Source organism: Staurois parvus, unplaced genomic scaffold (assembly GCF_062004578.1).
Source record: "Staurois parvus isolate SC_StPar_1 unplaced genomic scaffold, SC_StPar_1.0 ptg000401l, whole genome shotgun sequence".
In the NCBI taxonomy this organism is placed as follows: Eukaryota; Metazoa; Chordata; class Amphibia; order Anura; family Ranidae; genus Staurois; species Staurois parvus.
In genome coordinates, this window is record NW_028318197.1 from 6,165,001 (window position 1) to 6,181,056 (window position 16,056).

General features: G+C 41.2%; 1 protein-coding gene across 1 annotated transcript in view; it reads left to right on the forward strand.

The window, feature by feature from the left end:
* Positions 1-16,056, forward strand: part of PAX1 (paired box 1) — a 38,851-nt gene that overhangs the window by 5,250 nt on the left and 17,545 nt on the right. The window contains 3 exon segments of the mRNA XM_089686490.1: positions 186-328; positions 2,927-3,061; positions 3,063-3,147. Of these exon segments, the coding sequence (XP_089542616.1) occupies positions 186-328; positions 2,927-3,061; positions 3,063-3,147 (363 nt within the window).

The window sequence follows — 16,056 nt, forward strand, 5'->3', positions numbered from 1 at the left end:
TTTTAAAAATTAAATGTTTCACAGGATTATTGTGAATCACTCATAATTACTTTGTGGGTTTTTAGTTGGGCTCCCCGATGGGTAGTTGCAATATCTTCTACAGTTAGACAAAGTTATGCAAATGGAGGTTGCCAACTATGACCTCTAGCAGAGGAAAATTAGTAACTGACTGTATATTGATTCAGGTGCTATAGCTGGAGCAGATGGATCTGTCTATTCCCCCAAGATGGAAGAGTGGGCGAGCGTTAACAGGACAGCCTTTCCCAGCAGCCAGAACCTGAATGGAATAGAGAAGAGTGCTGTAGATCCTGACATCAAATACCCCCAGGTAAGCAATATCTTATATATCATGGGGCAGTGCTGTGTGGTGGAGTAGGCTGGAACTCACAAACTGCAATGTATTGCAATCTACTCTGCTACCTTTTAATAAAGGGCTCTATAATATACCAGAATGCTTACACTGCAATATACTGCAATGTATAACACTGAACTATAATACAACTCATATACTATAAGCTCTACATTTTAGTACAGCCTATTATAATAGAATATATTAACTTGTGTTTTACTGCACTATTCACAATATACTGCCCTGTATCTGCTTATATTATGCTATACTATAATGCACTACACAGTGCTAAACTGCACTATTTTACATTTTGGTATATTATACTCCACTTTAATAGCATGAACTGCACTGATTTATATGCATCCTCAAATTGCACTATAGGTATGATGCACTATACTGCATATTTATTACACTGTTCTACATTGGGGTGTACTATAATTAGCTATAATTAATTAGTTTATAATGTAGTATTTGAAGATGCACTGAATTTAAATACTGCATTGTATTGTACTTCACTATTTTACGATATTGTACCATGTCATAAATACCACTCTGCAGTTTGTTGTACTATACTATAGTATCCAATTCTATACTACACTTGTTACTGTGTACTACAATTTATATATTAGATATTATGGAGCACTAGTCAAAAAAAGAAGGGGCTAGGGTTACACTAGACTGGAATAGGGGAGATGGTCTGGGAAGGAATCTCTGTTTAGGATGACAATATATTAGGTGTACTGCAATTTATATATTAAACTATACTACACTAATCACTGTGCACAACAATTTATATATTATATTATACTACACTAATCACTGTGCACAACAATTTATATATTATACTATACTACACTAATCACTGTGTACAACAATTTATATATTATACTATACTACACTAATCACTGTGTACAACAATTTATATATAATATTATACTACACTAATCACTGTGCACAACAATTTATATATTATACTATACTACACTAATCACTGTGCACAACAATTTATATATTATACTATACTACACTAATCACTGTGCACAACAATTTATATATTATATTATACTACACTGGTCACAGGATACTACAATTCATATATTATAATGTACTAATGTGATAAAATGCTGTACTACACTGCATGTTATATTAGACTACACTATATTATATGATAAAATGCTATATTATAGGGGCAATTTACTAAAACGGGTGCACACAAAATCTGGTGCAGCTGGGCATAGCAACCATGCAGCCTCTAACTTTAGTTTGTTCAGTCTAGTTTTGACAGTAAAAACTCAAAGCTGATTGGTTGCTATGCACAGCTGCACCAGATTCTTGCACCAGTAAATTTCCCCCTCAATCTCCCTGTCATTTATGTACCAAACTGCATAGATTTTACTATGCTGACTCATTGTGTACTACGCTTCATATAGTTTAGTATACTATGTCATAATGTACCACGCTGCATATACTATCCTATATTCTACTCTACTATAATTCTACTGTACCATACTATACTACTGTATGCTAAAATATACCACATGATACCATACTATACTATACTATATTGTACTATGCAATATTCTACTAAACCATAATATACTATAATTTACTATACAGTACTATATTGTACTATTCTATATTCTACTATACTATACTACATTCTACTATAATTCCACTATACCATACTATTCTATTAAATACTCTACTATACTATATTGTACTATACAATATTCTACTATACTATACTGTACTATATTGTACTATACAATATTCTACTACACTGTACTATACTGTATTCTACTATAATTCTACTATACCATACTATTCTATTAAATACTATGCTATATTGTACTACATTATATACCACTATACAATACTATACTCTACTTTAATTCTACTATATCATACTATACCATATTATACAATACTACATTATACTATACTTCTATTATACTATACTATATTATATATACTATATTTTACTATACTGTACTATTCTATATTGTACAATGCTATAATCTATTATCCTATACTATACTATACTATACTATACTATACTATACTATACTATACATACTATGCTATAGCGTAGTACACTACGATATACTCTCGTGCTATAAAATTATATATCACACACATTTTTTATACTATCCAATAATGTATTGCGTTTTTTTATGCTCCTACGCACTACATTTTAATACACTAGGACTATACTATTGCTATACGACTTCTATACTATGCCATTATATATATTACGCCATTATGTAATATTGTTTGCTATCTTTCTGCCTACTACATTTGAATACACTATACTATGGCCATACTATTTCTTATATCACTCTACATATATTATAAATACTATGTCACTATGTATTGGATGTTGCCATGCTGCTGCACATTACATTTCGTGTGATTCTATTAGTCTGACTACACTGCCTGCACTGTGTCGTACTCTGTCGCCCGTACTATCCGGTGTGTGGAATTCCTGGTCTTCTCTCTGATGTACCTGGCAGTCAGGTGAGATTGGTGCCAGGTTCTGCCCTGTACTGATGGCCTCTCCATATTGTCTGTACACAGGCGGCCTCCAGCCTCTCCACGGTGGGCAGCTTCGTCCAGGCCTGCGCTTACCCCTCCAGCCAGCAGTACGGGGTGTACGGGGGCCCCGGAGCCGGCTATGTCACCCCGGGACACCATTGGCAAACACAAGGCAGCCCCTTTGGCTCATCACGGGGCCGGCGTGACAGTCCATGGAGGAGACCTCGCAGCCCCCATGACATTCAAGCACCCAGTCAGGGAAGGTATGCAAACAGCATGACAAATGAAAGCTCTGTGTCAGCTCCGGGGGGGATCGGCGGGCTGGGGGGGGGGGGGGGGGGCAATGAGAGAAAAGAAGTAGAAGAGTCCTCTATACTGCGATCTGCTCTCTGGATGGCCCCCTTTATGACCCGAACCGTTCATTTCTTGCGTATGCGGGTCTTCCTTTCAGGGGAGATTTATAGATTACAGTTTTCACTGACGTTACCAAAACAAATTCCCTGTTTTATGTTCTCCTGGCGGAGCTTTCCTTCTTGGAAATTCCACGTATTGTATAGCATAGGATCATAGGGGGGCTCTGAGAACAGCTACAACCCACAGCAGACAGTGCTGGGGGGGGAGACACCTAGGGGGGAGGGGAAAACTGGGGGGAAGTAGAGAGGGAGAAAGACACTAAGAAGGAGGGGAGAAGGGAGACCTGGGGGATAAGGAGAGAGAGAGAAAGGCACTAAGCGGGAGGGGGGGGGGGGGGGGGGGCTGGGGGAAGGAGAGAGAGAGAGACACTAAGGGGAGAACCAGGGGGAAGGAGAGAGAGAAAGACTAAAGGGGGGTAGATCTGGGGGAAGGAATGAGAGAGGGAGAGAGACACTAAGAGGGAGGGGGGGGGGGAGACCTGGGGGAGGGAGAGAGGGTGAAAGACACTAAGAGGGGGGGGGGGGTTAGACCTGGGGGGAAGCAGAGAGAGAAAAAGATACTAAGCTGGAGGGGGGCTGGGGGAAGGAGAGAGAGACATTAAGGGGGGGGGGGACCTGGGGGAAGGAAGGAGAGAAAGACTAAAAGGGGGGGGGACCTGGGGAAAAGAGGGAGACACTAAGGGGGGGAGACAAGGGGAAAGGAGAAAGAGACACTAAGGGGGGGGGGGAGACCAGGGGGAAGGAGAGAGAGAGAGAAAGACACTAAGCAGTAGGGGGGGGGCTTGGAGGAAGGAGAGAGAGAGAGACACTAGGGGGGGGGGGCTGGGGGAAGGAGAGAAAGGAAGACTAAAGGAAGGGAGACCTGGGGGAAGGAGAGAGAGAGAGACAAAGAAGGGGGGGGGGGCTGGAGGAAGGAGAGAGAGACAAAGAAGGGGGGGCTGGGGGAAGGAGAGAGAGAAACACACAAGGGGGGGTGGAGACCTGGGGGAAGGAGAGAGAGAGACACTAAGGGGTTGAGGAGACCTGGGGGAAGGAGAGAGAGAGAGATACCAAGGGGGGGGGGGCTGGGCGAAGGAGAGAGAGACACATACACACACTAAGCGGGAGGGGGGGTTAGACCTGGGGGAAGGAGAGAGAGAGAGACACTAAGCGGGAGGGGGGAGACCTGGGGAAAGGAGAAAGAGAGAGAGAGACTAAGGGGAGGGGGGAGACCTGGGGGAAGGAGAGAGAGAGACACTAAGGGGGGGGGGTGACCTGGAGGGAAGGAGAGAGACACGAAGAGGGGTGGTAGACCTGGGTGACGGAGAGAGAGAGGGAGAGAGACACTAAGAGGGGGGAGGAGACCTGGGGGAAGGTGAGAGAGACACACAATAGGGGGGGGGGGACCTGAAGGAAAGAGAGAGAAAGAGACACTAAGAGGGAGGGGGGAGACCTGGGGGAAGGAGAGAGAGACACTAAGAGGGAGGGGGAAACCTGGGGGGAAAAGAGAGAGACTAAAAGGAGAGAGAGAGACACACACACACACACACACACACACACACAGACACTAAGGGGGGATACCTGGGGTAAGGAGAGAGACAGAGAGACACTAAAAGGGGGGGAAGACCTGGGGGAAGGAGAGAGAGAGACACTAAGCGGGAAGGTGGGGGGGGGGGGGAGACCTGGGGGAAGGAGAAAGAAAGGAAAGAAAGAGAGAGACACTAAGGGAGGGGGAGACCTGGGGGTAGGAGAGAGAGAGACACTAAGAGGGGGGGTTACCTGGAGGGAAGGAGAGAGACACGAAGAGGGGTGGTAGATCTGGGTGACGGAGAGAGAGGGAGAGAGGCACTAAGAGGGGGGAGGAGACCTGGGGGAAGGTGAGAGAGACACACAATAAGGGGGGGGGACCTGAAGGAAAGAGAGAGAAAGAGACACTAAGAGGGAGGGGGGAGACCTGGGGGAAGGAGAGAGAAACACTAAGAGGGAGGGGGAAACCTGGGGGGAAAAGAGAGAGACTAAAAAGAGAGACACACACACACACACACACACACACTCTCTCTCTCTCTCTCTCTCTCTCTCTCTCTCTCTAAGGGGGATACCTGGGGCAAGAAGAGAGACAGAGAGACACTAAAAGGGGGGGAGACCTGGGGGAAGGAGAGAGAGAGAGAGACACTAAGCGGGAAGGTGGGAGGGGGAGACCTGGGGGGAAGGAGAAAGAGAGAGAGAGAGAGAGACACTAAGGGGGGGGGGAGACCTGGGGGAAGGAGAGAGAGAGACACTAAGAGGGGGGACCTGGAGGAAAGGAGAGAGAGTCTAAAGGAGAGAGACACACTAAAAGGGCAGGGAAGACCTGGGGGAAGCAGAGAGAGAGAGAGAGAGAGAGAAAGAGAGAGAGAGAGAGAGAAACACTAACGGGAAGGTGGAGGGGGAGGTAGACCTGGGGTAAGGAGAAAGAGAGAGAGACACTAAGGGGGGGGGGGGGATCTGGGGGAAGGAGATAGAGAGACACGAAGGGGGGGGGGGGGTGCCTGAGGGAATGAGAGAGACTAAAGGAGAGAGAAACACCAAGGGGGGGGGGGTATACCTGGGGGAAGGAGAGAGGGAGAGAGACACTAAGAGGGAGAGGGGAGAGCTGGGGGAAGAAGAGAGAAAGACAGACACACACACTGAGAAGGAGAGAAAGACACTAAGTGGGGGGGGGGGGACCCGGGGGGAAGGAGGGAGAAAAAGACTAAAGGGGGAGAGACCTGGGGAAAAGAGAGAGACACTAAGGGGGGGGAGACAAGAGGGAAGGAGAGAGAGACACTAAGGGGGGGAGACCTGGGGGAAGGAGAGAGAGAGAAGGATACTAAGCGGGAGGGGGGGGGGGAACCTGGGGGAAGGAGAGAGAGAGACACCAAGAGGGAAGGGGGGGGGGGCCTGGGCGAAGGAGACAGAGAGAGACATATACACACACTAAGCGGGAGGGGGGTTAGACCTGTTTAACTGCATTTACCTGCATTTAGCCACATTTAGCGCTTGGACATTTATTCATTTGATTGGTCAGAGTATTTTCCATTGACATTGATAAACACCCAAGCACTAAACGCGGCTAGCATTTAGGCGGGTTTAGCTTTGTTTATGCGTGTTTTTGCCACTTTTAGCATTTTTTCCCTCTATTCTGCGTTCAGAAGAGGAACGTTTAACTGCCCCTAAACTCTGCTGCTCCTAAACTCTGGTAAAAGCCTAAGTGTACATTATTATTATTATTATACAGGATTTATATAGCGCTAACAGTTTGCGCAGAGCTTTACAATATAAGGGAGACAGTACAATTACAATACATTTCAGTACAGAAGGAATAGGAGGGCCCTACTCGTGGAGCTTACAATCTAAAGGATATGGACACACAGGCTTTTATTGCGTTAAGTTCAGGGGCTTTGGCAAAAAAACGCCAAGAGCTCCTAAACTCCCGTTTAGGAACAATAGTGTACTTGAGGCCTAAAGAGGGAGGTAGAGTGGGAAAGAGGGAGAGACTGACTAAGGAAGAGAGAGAGAGAGAAAGAGAGTATTTTGTGAGGGAGGGGGGAGACTAAAGTGGGAGGGAGGGAGAGAAAGAGAGAGAAACTAAAGAGGAAGGGAAAAAGAAAAGAAAGAAAGAAAGGAAGGAAGGAAGGAAGGAAAGGAAAGGAAGGAAGGAAGAAAGAAAGAAAGAAAGAAAGAAAGAAAGAAAGAAAGAAAGAAAGAAAGAAAGAAAGAAAGAAAGAAAAAGAAAAGAAAGGAAAGAGAGAGAGAGAGAGAGAGAGAGAGAGAGAGAGAGAGAGAGAGAGAGAGAGAGAGAGAGAGAGAGAGAGAGAGAGAGAGAGAGAGATCCATATATTACTTACCTTGCCCCAAACGGAATATTAATATAAATATATAATATTTGCTTTAAATTCCAAGAAGGAGGAACTGCAGAGAAAACAAGCAGTTCCAATAATATCTTTATTACCGCCATAAATACTGCAGCAATGACTGGTCTAATATTTTCATTCTGTATGGAGGTCACAATAAAGATTTTTATAACATAACATTTCATAAAGAAATAGCCTAAGAGATTCATAATAAATACACTCCCTCTGCAAAATTATATCAATTATAATACATTAAATCGTCGATCAGATATATTTTTAATGGTATTTTCATGGAAAATGTTCTTGTGTTAAATATGACACTGACACTTCTCCTTTTATATATATTCACTGGTTGGTGGCTTGAGCTTGTTTTATGTCAGGAGATACACTGGTTTTGATGAAGGCGGTTTGTTCTGATTTCCCTTTTGTAGTTTTGGATGAATTTATTTGTGTTCAAGGTTTATCTATTGGCTGCTCCCATAATAAAGTAGAATTTAATTACATGTGAGCATTGCTAGGATTTTTCAAATACACAGTTTTAAGCAACGTGGTGAACAGACAAAACAAACATGGATTATAAATATATTTATTGGCTGTCTGTCTGTCCCCGGGGTGCTGTTCTGCACTGAGAGCCGGACTTTCCAGCCTCCTCCCTACATACAATGACAGGGCCTCTTCCCCACATTACAAACTCTCTGTTCTGTCCATGACACAGATATTACTATTATAAGAAGTAGCAGCATCATTTTTATTTAGAGCTAATTTGTAGCTATGGATGAGTCCTGTAAGAATAACACAGGGTTATTTTTACTGATTAAATTAATTCGACTTAATTTCCAAACCTCTTTCCAAACCTTGATTTCCAAACAACCAAACCTTGTGTGTATATATATATATATATATATATATATATATATATATATATAATTATTTCATTCATCTACGTGATTAGCCGATTGAAATCAACGGAAAAAATATTATTTGTGTTTACTAAGATATTGTATTGGATGCTAGAGGAACTTGTGTTATGTATTCCCGCATCTGTTAAATAAATTCAAGTTCCAGGACGAAAGAAAGAAGATGTTGGGGAGGCTAACCAGGGAGGAAGAGAGAGAAAGAGAGAGAGAAAGAAAGAAAGAAAGAAAGAAAGAAAGAAAGAAAGAAAGAAAGAAAGAAAGAAAGAATGAATGAATGAATAAATGAATTGGTATCATAGCAGGATATTAAAAACGAAATATATAATACTTGTTTTCATTCAATGATTGAGAAACTGTAGAGAACAGAAATCTCTCTCTCAAAAAAAAGGAAAGATAGAAAGAGAAAAGAAAAGAAAGAAAGAAAGAAAGAAAGAAAGAAAGAAAGAAAGAAAAAGAAAGAACGAGAAATAAAGAACTTTTTTAAATAGACAGGAATAGAAAAAAAAGAAAGAAAAAAAGAAAGAAAGGAAGGAAGAAAGGAAAGAGTTTATGAGAGAAAGAAAGAAAGAAAAGAGAAAAAAGGGAAAAAAGAAGACTTGCGTTAAACGTTTTCTTTTTCATTTCGATTGCAATGGAATACAATTATTCCTACTATATGTAATTTACCGATTTCCCTAATTACCATATTTCCATTTGCGGAAAGTCAATGAGAGTAGATCTCCAATAAACAAATGAAAAGTCAATAGAAAAGTGTTACAGACCTGTAAACCGTATAAATAAACCTCAGACAAGCCCGACTGTCTAATACATACATAATTCAGTACATACACACAGTACTGTGTATTGAACGCCTGTTAGTCGGTTACTGTATACAGTGTGTGTGATTGGCATGCTGGGATGTGTAGTTCCTCCACTGATGGCACGCTGTAGCAGAGGCGCATAGCAGAGACAATACACGCCAAGAACGGACTGTTCCTTTAATTGAAAACTGCTCGTCTCAGGAAGCAGGATTTATTGAGCTCATTAGTGGGTCTTTATGGACGACAATGCTAATATACAATAGGGACGGTGAACAATCTGCTCTATAAAACTGCTCTGAAAGACCCGATTGTACCAGATACGTGAAATAAATGTCTTCTCCCCTTTTTATGATTTTCAGACATTTTATAAGAATCAGATGCTTTGATTCAAACCAGAATGTCTTTGGTTTGGACCGTGTTATCATCACACGAGGAGCAAATATGAGCTGAGCCTACAGTCGGGGGGCATGGAGACTGCTGGGCTGTAGGATAGGGATCGGGAGGATCGCCCTGGAAGGGAGTCTGTACACCTAGAAAATGCCCAGCAGCGCTGAGAGGTCTATGACAGGTGGAAGAGGGGGCAGGCTGCTGCCTGGGGTTGGCAGAAGGAGTCATTTTCAAATCTTGTTCAAGGAAATAAATGTTCAAGATCGATGATACCTTTTATATTGTACTTACATTTGTTTTGTTTTATGAAGGAGAAAATAAAAACATACACTTTTAGTTATGGTAGTTATATATAACTATAGGAAAAGATGCTGTGTTTCAGGGTGTATAGGTTTAATGTCATTAAATATTTATTCACAGAATAAAGCAATAAGTTTCAATATGGGTTATTTACTAAAGCTGGAGAGTGCAGAATCTGGTGCAGTTTGCATAGTAACCAATCAGCTTTCAGGTTTTATAGTCAAAGCTTAAAAGAGCAAGGTAAAGTTAGAATCTGATTGGCTACCATGCACAGCTGCACCAGATTCTGAAAGCACCAGTTTTAGTAAATCTCCCCTGATAGTTAAAATGATCACACCTCTGCCTTGAACCTGAGCCCCTGTGTGAGACTAGCCATACACACATAGTTTTTTTTTTGAGCCTGCAAAAAATCTAACAAATTCCTCCAGCTATTCTATACACCTCACTTGGATGAATGTCATGCTACAGCGATTATATTGCATCTGATTGGATGCAGCCACTGTTCAACCATCAGTTTTCTGCCCTTTGAGTTTCAGTTGAAGGATGTCAGATGGGAAGAGGGCCAACAGTGCCACCCATAAAGCTAATGTTGGCCGGCTTATCAGGAGCTGACTAAATTACGATCAGTGAATGACCAGTTCTAGCCTTAGAGGACCACTACAGTGAAAAATATTGTATGCCAGGAACTATATGAAATTAATACCTGTAATGATTTGTTTTCATATACCTTTATATTTTCTTCACATTTACATACAGACCAAGGTGCCAGTGAAAGAATCAATTTATTTAACATTGTCTGAAGATGAATGCAATGATCAGATTTTATTCATGTGGTTTAAACCTTTTTTTCCAAACAAAACCCTAAAGAAGACCATCACAGTAACTGTTTAAAAGTGTCAAGCCAGCCATACGTGGATCAAAAATTGGCCAGTTCAGCATGGACTGGCCAAATTTCGATCTATGTGTGGCCACCCTGGTTGTACAGAAGTCGATACTCTCCAGCTTCTGTACAACCACGGTGTCGGATAAGTGGCACTCTATCAGTGCCGCTGGCTATAGCTGGCAGCAGTGATCAGTGTGTTCTGACACACTGCTGATGGCAGAACACAATAGCTCAGTGGGAGTGATTCCCCCATTCACCTCAAATGTGTGGATGAGAGAATTAGGTCAGTTTTTTTTCATTCAACCCATTGGGTGAACGAAACCCCCCCCCAAAAAACTAATGTGTGGGCAGCTTAAGTGAGATTTAGGTTTGGTGTTACCTGTCAATATAAGAAAGCCTTTCTCATGCAACTGTTAAAAAAAGAAAGCCTTTCTCAACCAGAGTTCCAAGGAATCCTAAGGTTCCTCCAGAAGTTACTAGTTCCTTGAGGAGAGGGCAGCAGCATATTGATCTGTTACCTACCTTGACCACTAATGATCAGTGCCTGCTTTTTTTTGGAAATGTGTGCTTGATTCCATATTATCACTGAGGATAATTTTATTATATAGAGGTTTTGCATATACCACATTCTTTATTTAAAACTCTGTGAAACCTACTGATCATTCGAATGTACCATAAGCTATAGATATCATTTTTAGTGGGGGCTTCCAGAGACTTGAAAACTTTCTCAAGGGTTCCTGTGTGGTGAAAAGGTTTAGAAAGGCTGATTTAGGACTACCCTGTCCACAGGGTGACAATGGTGCTGCATAGTTTATTTGCAGGATGAACAATGTAGTCTACTGGAAGTATTAACTGATAATAAAATTAGGTTATAGGGGCATTCTGTAACAAAAACCGCTGTGTTAATGCTAGTGACACACTGTATCATATATGTTATTTTGCCCATAGCTCTACCTTAAATTAACCCAAGTCACCATCCTTAAGATCAATTTTACTCTCAAATTTAACCCTTAAACTGAATACAACCCATCAATCTAACCCTAAAGCTAACTGTAAACCTATGACTTTTCACCAGACACTAAACTCTGGTTTTAAAAAAAAAATCAAGTATGCATTCTTAACGTAAAAAATTGATTTGCGCTCAGCCAATTCCAAATCTCCAAATTCCTTTTTTTCCCCGTTGTAATCTGACTTCCTTAGAGGGTGACTATTATTATTATTTTACAGGGTTTATATAGCTCCAACAGTTTGCGCAGTGCTTTACAATATAAAGGGAGACAGTACAATTACAATACATTTCAGTACAGAAGGAATATGAGGGCCCTGCTCATGGAGCTTACAATCTAAAGGAAGGGGGAGGTGGTACAAAAGGTGATAGCTGCAGGAAATGATCATTGGAGGTGACTCAAGTACAGTTTTTAGGTGGAGGGGGGCAGGCTTCCCTGAATAAGCGAGTTTTCATTTGTTCTCCATGGTTCCACTGTATGTAGGAACGTACCCTCTCTTGCTTGCTCCCAAGATGGACCAGGAACTATGGGATTTGACGTGTGAGGATGTTACAAGGAGGCAGAAAAAAACAGTAAGAAAAAATTTTATGAAAAATAGATTACAGGGCTATTATGTAGTAGATGTTTATCGATTAGTTTGGGGGAATAAGAGTATTGTTTAGTATCTCTTTAACCTGTGAATACACCTAAAGTAATCTTTATGTAACCTGTACAGGTAACCTATGGTTACCCAAAGTGGAAATACACCTCATCCATAGATTTCTTTCACTTAGGACCACTTTAGCGCCGCACTGGATCGCTACATTAGAAAATGATGCCATGTTATACAATGGTCCAGATTCCATACTGTATATGTGCTTACTTCTACTTGGCTACATATAGTATACTTTCAAACATTTTTCAAAAATTGCATGTAGGAAAATCTGAGTAGTGAAACGCATATGGATTATTTATTATGACCTAATTAGACTACAATGCTTTGCCATGTAAAGAAATGCATTCAGAATGAATGGGCTAAAAGGCATTATGAAGCATAGGAAAATGGGGCAGGCTGCATTTTCCAGTAACACAACACACATGACAATATGGGAGAGATTTACTAAAACGTGTGCAGACAGAATCTGGTGCAGCTCTGAATAGTAACCACTCAGCTTCTAGGTTTTATTACCAAAGCTTAACCACTTGCCCTCCTGAGGATTTACCCCCCCTTCCTGACCAGGCCATTTTTTGCTTTAAGGCGCTGTATTACTTTAACTGACAATTGCACGGTCATGCAATGTTGCACCCAAATTAAATTTACATCCTTTTTTCCCACGAATTGAGCTTTCTTTTGGTGGTATTTTATTGCATGTGCGTTTTATATTTTTTGCGCTATGAAAATAAAAGTCTGACAATTTTGAGAAAAAAACAATATTTTTGACTTTTTGCTATTAAACATGTCCAGTAAAAAAATTTAAAAAAATCAAATTTTATCATAAATTTAGGCCAATATGTATTCTGTTACATGTCTTTGCTACAAATAAATCCCAATACATGTAAATGAATCGGTTTACATGAAAGTTATAGCGTTTACAAATGGAAGTATAGATACTGGATTTTTAAAATTTTTTTACTAGTAATGGCAGCGACTGTAAGACTGCGGCAGGCATTCTGACACTGGGGGGAACTGACTTGGTGTCACTGACATCCACAGTGACACCAATGCAGTGATCAGTGCAAAAAAAAAAGCACTAACACTGTACTAATGGCACTGGGCAGGAAGGGGTTAACATGAGGGGCAATCAAAGGGTTAACTGTGTGCTGTTTTACTATGTGCTGTGTGTTGGTGCTTCACTGTAATCACACTGTTTTGGATGGCTGTGCTGTGTACAGCCATCCAAAGCAGTGTGCTCAAGCTGACAGGGAGGAGAACTGTTTTGTTTACAAACAGTTCTCCTCCCCATCGGAGATGCTCAGCAATCACTGCGCACCGGTGAGTAATCACCGGTTGAGACCCGGTGATTGACAGCTGTGGCTGCGTATGGCGGCGCAGGTAGGGCGCGTGCGTGCATGCCCCCTACCCGGATGTGTGATTTTGCGCACCCGTGCTGCCCTGTAGCAGTATATCTGCTATAGGGTGGTCGGGAAGTGGTTAATTGAATACGCTGATGCGAGAAACTGATTAGTTAATATGCATGGTTGCACGGAATTCTGTGTGCACAGTTATTGTAAATCTCACCCTGTGAGTTCTATTGCAATGTGGTGCCTTGTCGCACACATGCATTTTGTGTTGTGTTGCTGTTCATTATAAATGGCACTTCCATGCAGCAATGTAGGTAACAGTGCAGTGGTGTGAATGAGCCCTAATATCTATAGCATTACATGTCAGAGCACATAGTAATCAAGTAACAAGGAAAGGCCCAAATATCTATAATACGATTTTAATATAACAATCATACAATGAAAGTGACTGGAGAGAAGCGCCTTAGTACTAAACAATTGTAAAGCTGCTATGCACGAATGAGGTACCAATAACCCCTAGAAGACCTTACTAAACATAAAATAAAGTGCAGCGCTAAACATATATAGATAATGACATGTATTCAATCAGTTCGATCAATAAAAAGTCCTCCTCAATTAGGTGACAGAGATTAGGTGCTATAGTATGCAGGTGACTTAGGTATTCAGGTGACTTGGTTCAGGTATCCGTGCACGAAAGTGATAAAGCAATGCGCACTCACCAGACCCGCATAAAATATGCGCCTTTGTGTATAAATGATCCAGATGTCATCCGATACTGGGTGGTCCTCCCTCAGCTGTGTATGAGGCTGATGATCCTCTCCACTTAGGGGTCCCCCTGGTGTTGGATGTTAAAGGATCTGGTCTGGGTCCCTCCGGTGTATCCAGGAGCAGGTCTGCAAATTAGAGTGCTCCTTGCTGTTCCTTCACATGTGTGTTTCATACAATGATTCACTTGATTCCCTTAGCAAAATGAATGTTCATTTAGCTTAATAAATAGGGTGACACTACGTTCACTTTGAATAGCCCATCAGGTGGAAGGAAAATTAATACAAAGCTGGATTTTTTCTCGCACAGGCTTGACATGAACACATCCTTACCTTATTTAATAAACTCCACTCCTATAGCTTGGCAGTCAATGGATTTGTACAAAGATGATTTACCCAAGGATTAACTTCAATTCTAGCTTGAGTTTACTGTATATATCCGGGCAAGATATGGAATGTAAAAACAGACTACACTTTGCTGGCTATGTGAGCTGAAGATGCATAGGACTAAACAACCCTTTAATAAAACAGTCCTTATACTTGTCTTTTATACATGTTCTAATGCATTCGTACAAGTAATGTATTTTTCCCTTGCTAAGAAAAATGAGACAAACTCTTGGGTAGCCCCATAGCCATAATTCATTTAACTGGCAATATAGAAAATGCAAGTGATTTTGAAAATCTTAAATTTAAGAGACCATAAAAATGTATTCTTACACAACTTATTAATATTCTCTTATTTGCTTTAAGCTTCCAATCAGGTAAACAAAGGGATAGAAGCTTCATGCAGTCATGGTAGTTGTGAGAAACAAATAGGGGGAGATTTACTGTACGCAGAATCTGGTACAGCTATGCATAATAACCAATCAGCTTCTAACTTCAGCTTGCTCATTTAAGCTTTGACTATAAAACCTGGATGCTGATTGGTTACTATGAACAGCCTCACCAGATTCTGTTTGCTCCAGTTATAGTAAATCGTCCTCATAAAATCTATCAAGCTGGTTGTAAAACACCTTCATTGCCTTATCCACACAATACCATGTGGGGTACAATATTTATCACCAGAAATATAGTTCATGGCACTGATTTGGGGTGTCTATTGAGGATCAATGGATGATTTTGGCAAAATTAATTTTGCCATTAATGAGACATATTTCTCAAGTTCAATTGGTTAGGTGAGCTTTGTTTAAAACAATGTGTGTGTGTTTCTTGTTTTATATATATTGAATAGTTATTTGTCTACTGTCTCTTTAGATGTTTTATTTATTTATTACTGTCAGTTTTTTATTTTCTAAAAAAAAAAAATAATTATTGAGGCTGATCGGGCACACAGAAAAAGTCCATCTAATGGAGCCAGAAGAGTTGAGTGGAGTTTCCATAACCTTTAGGAACTTTTTAAAGCACCGCTGCACCCTTACAACCCCATAAAGTAGAATTAAACTTTTTTTTTTTTATTGCTATTTTTTTTTTAATGCAAGAAAGAACTTCTGCCTTAAAAATAAAAGCTCTCTGCTTGCCTGCTAGCAATTTTTGCCTCATTGTACACTGACAGCTGCACATACACAGTGCAATGTACAATCGCAGCATGCCAAGAGTACTGTAACAAAGTAACTCTTGTGAGCATGTGTGAGAGTTAGGACATGCACAGTATAGATGGCTGGAGACTCCAGACCTGGAAGAAGACAGGGAAAGGATGGCATCAGACATAAAGAAACAAAGGGGAGTGCAGTCTCATTGCATCCCTGGAGGGCACTTTGGGAGGTAAGACTGACATGATGTGCAAACATGCTGGATATACTTGCATATTATAGAAAGAGCCCTGGGAACCACAAACATTTTCAATTATTAG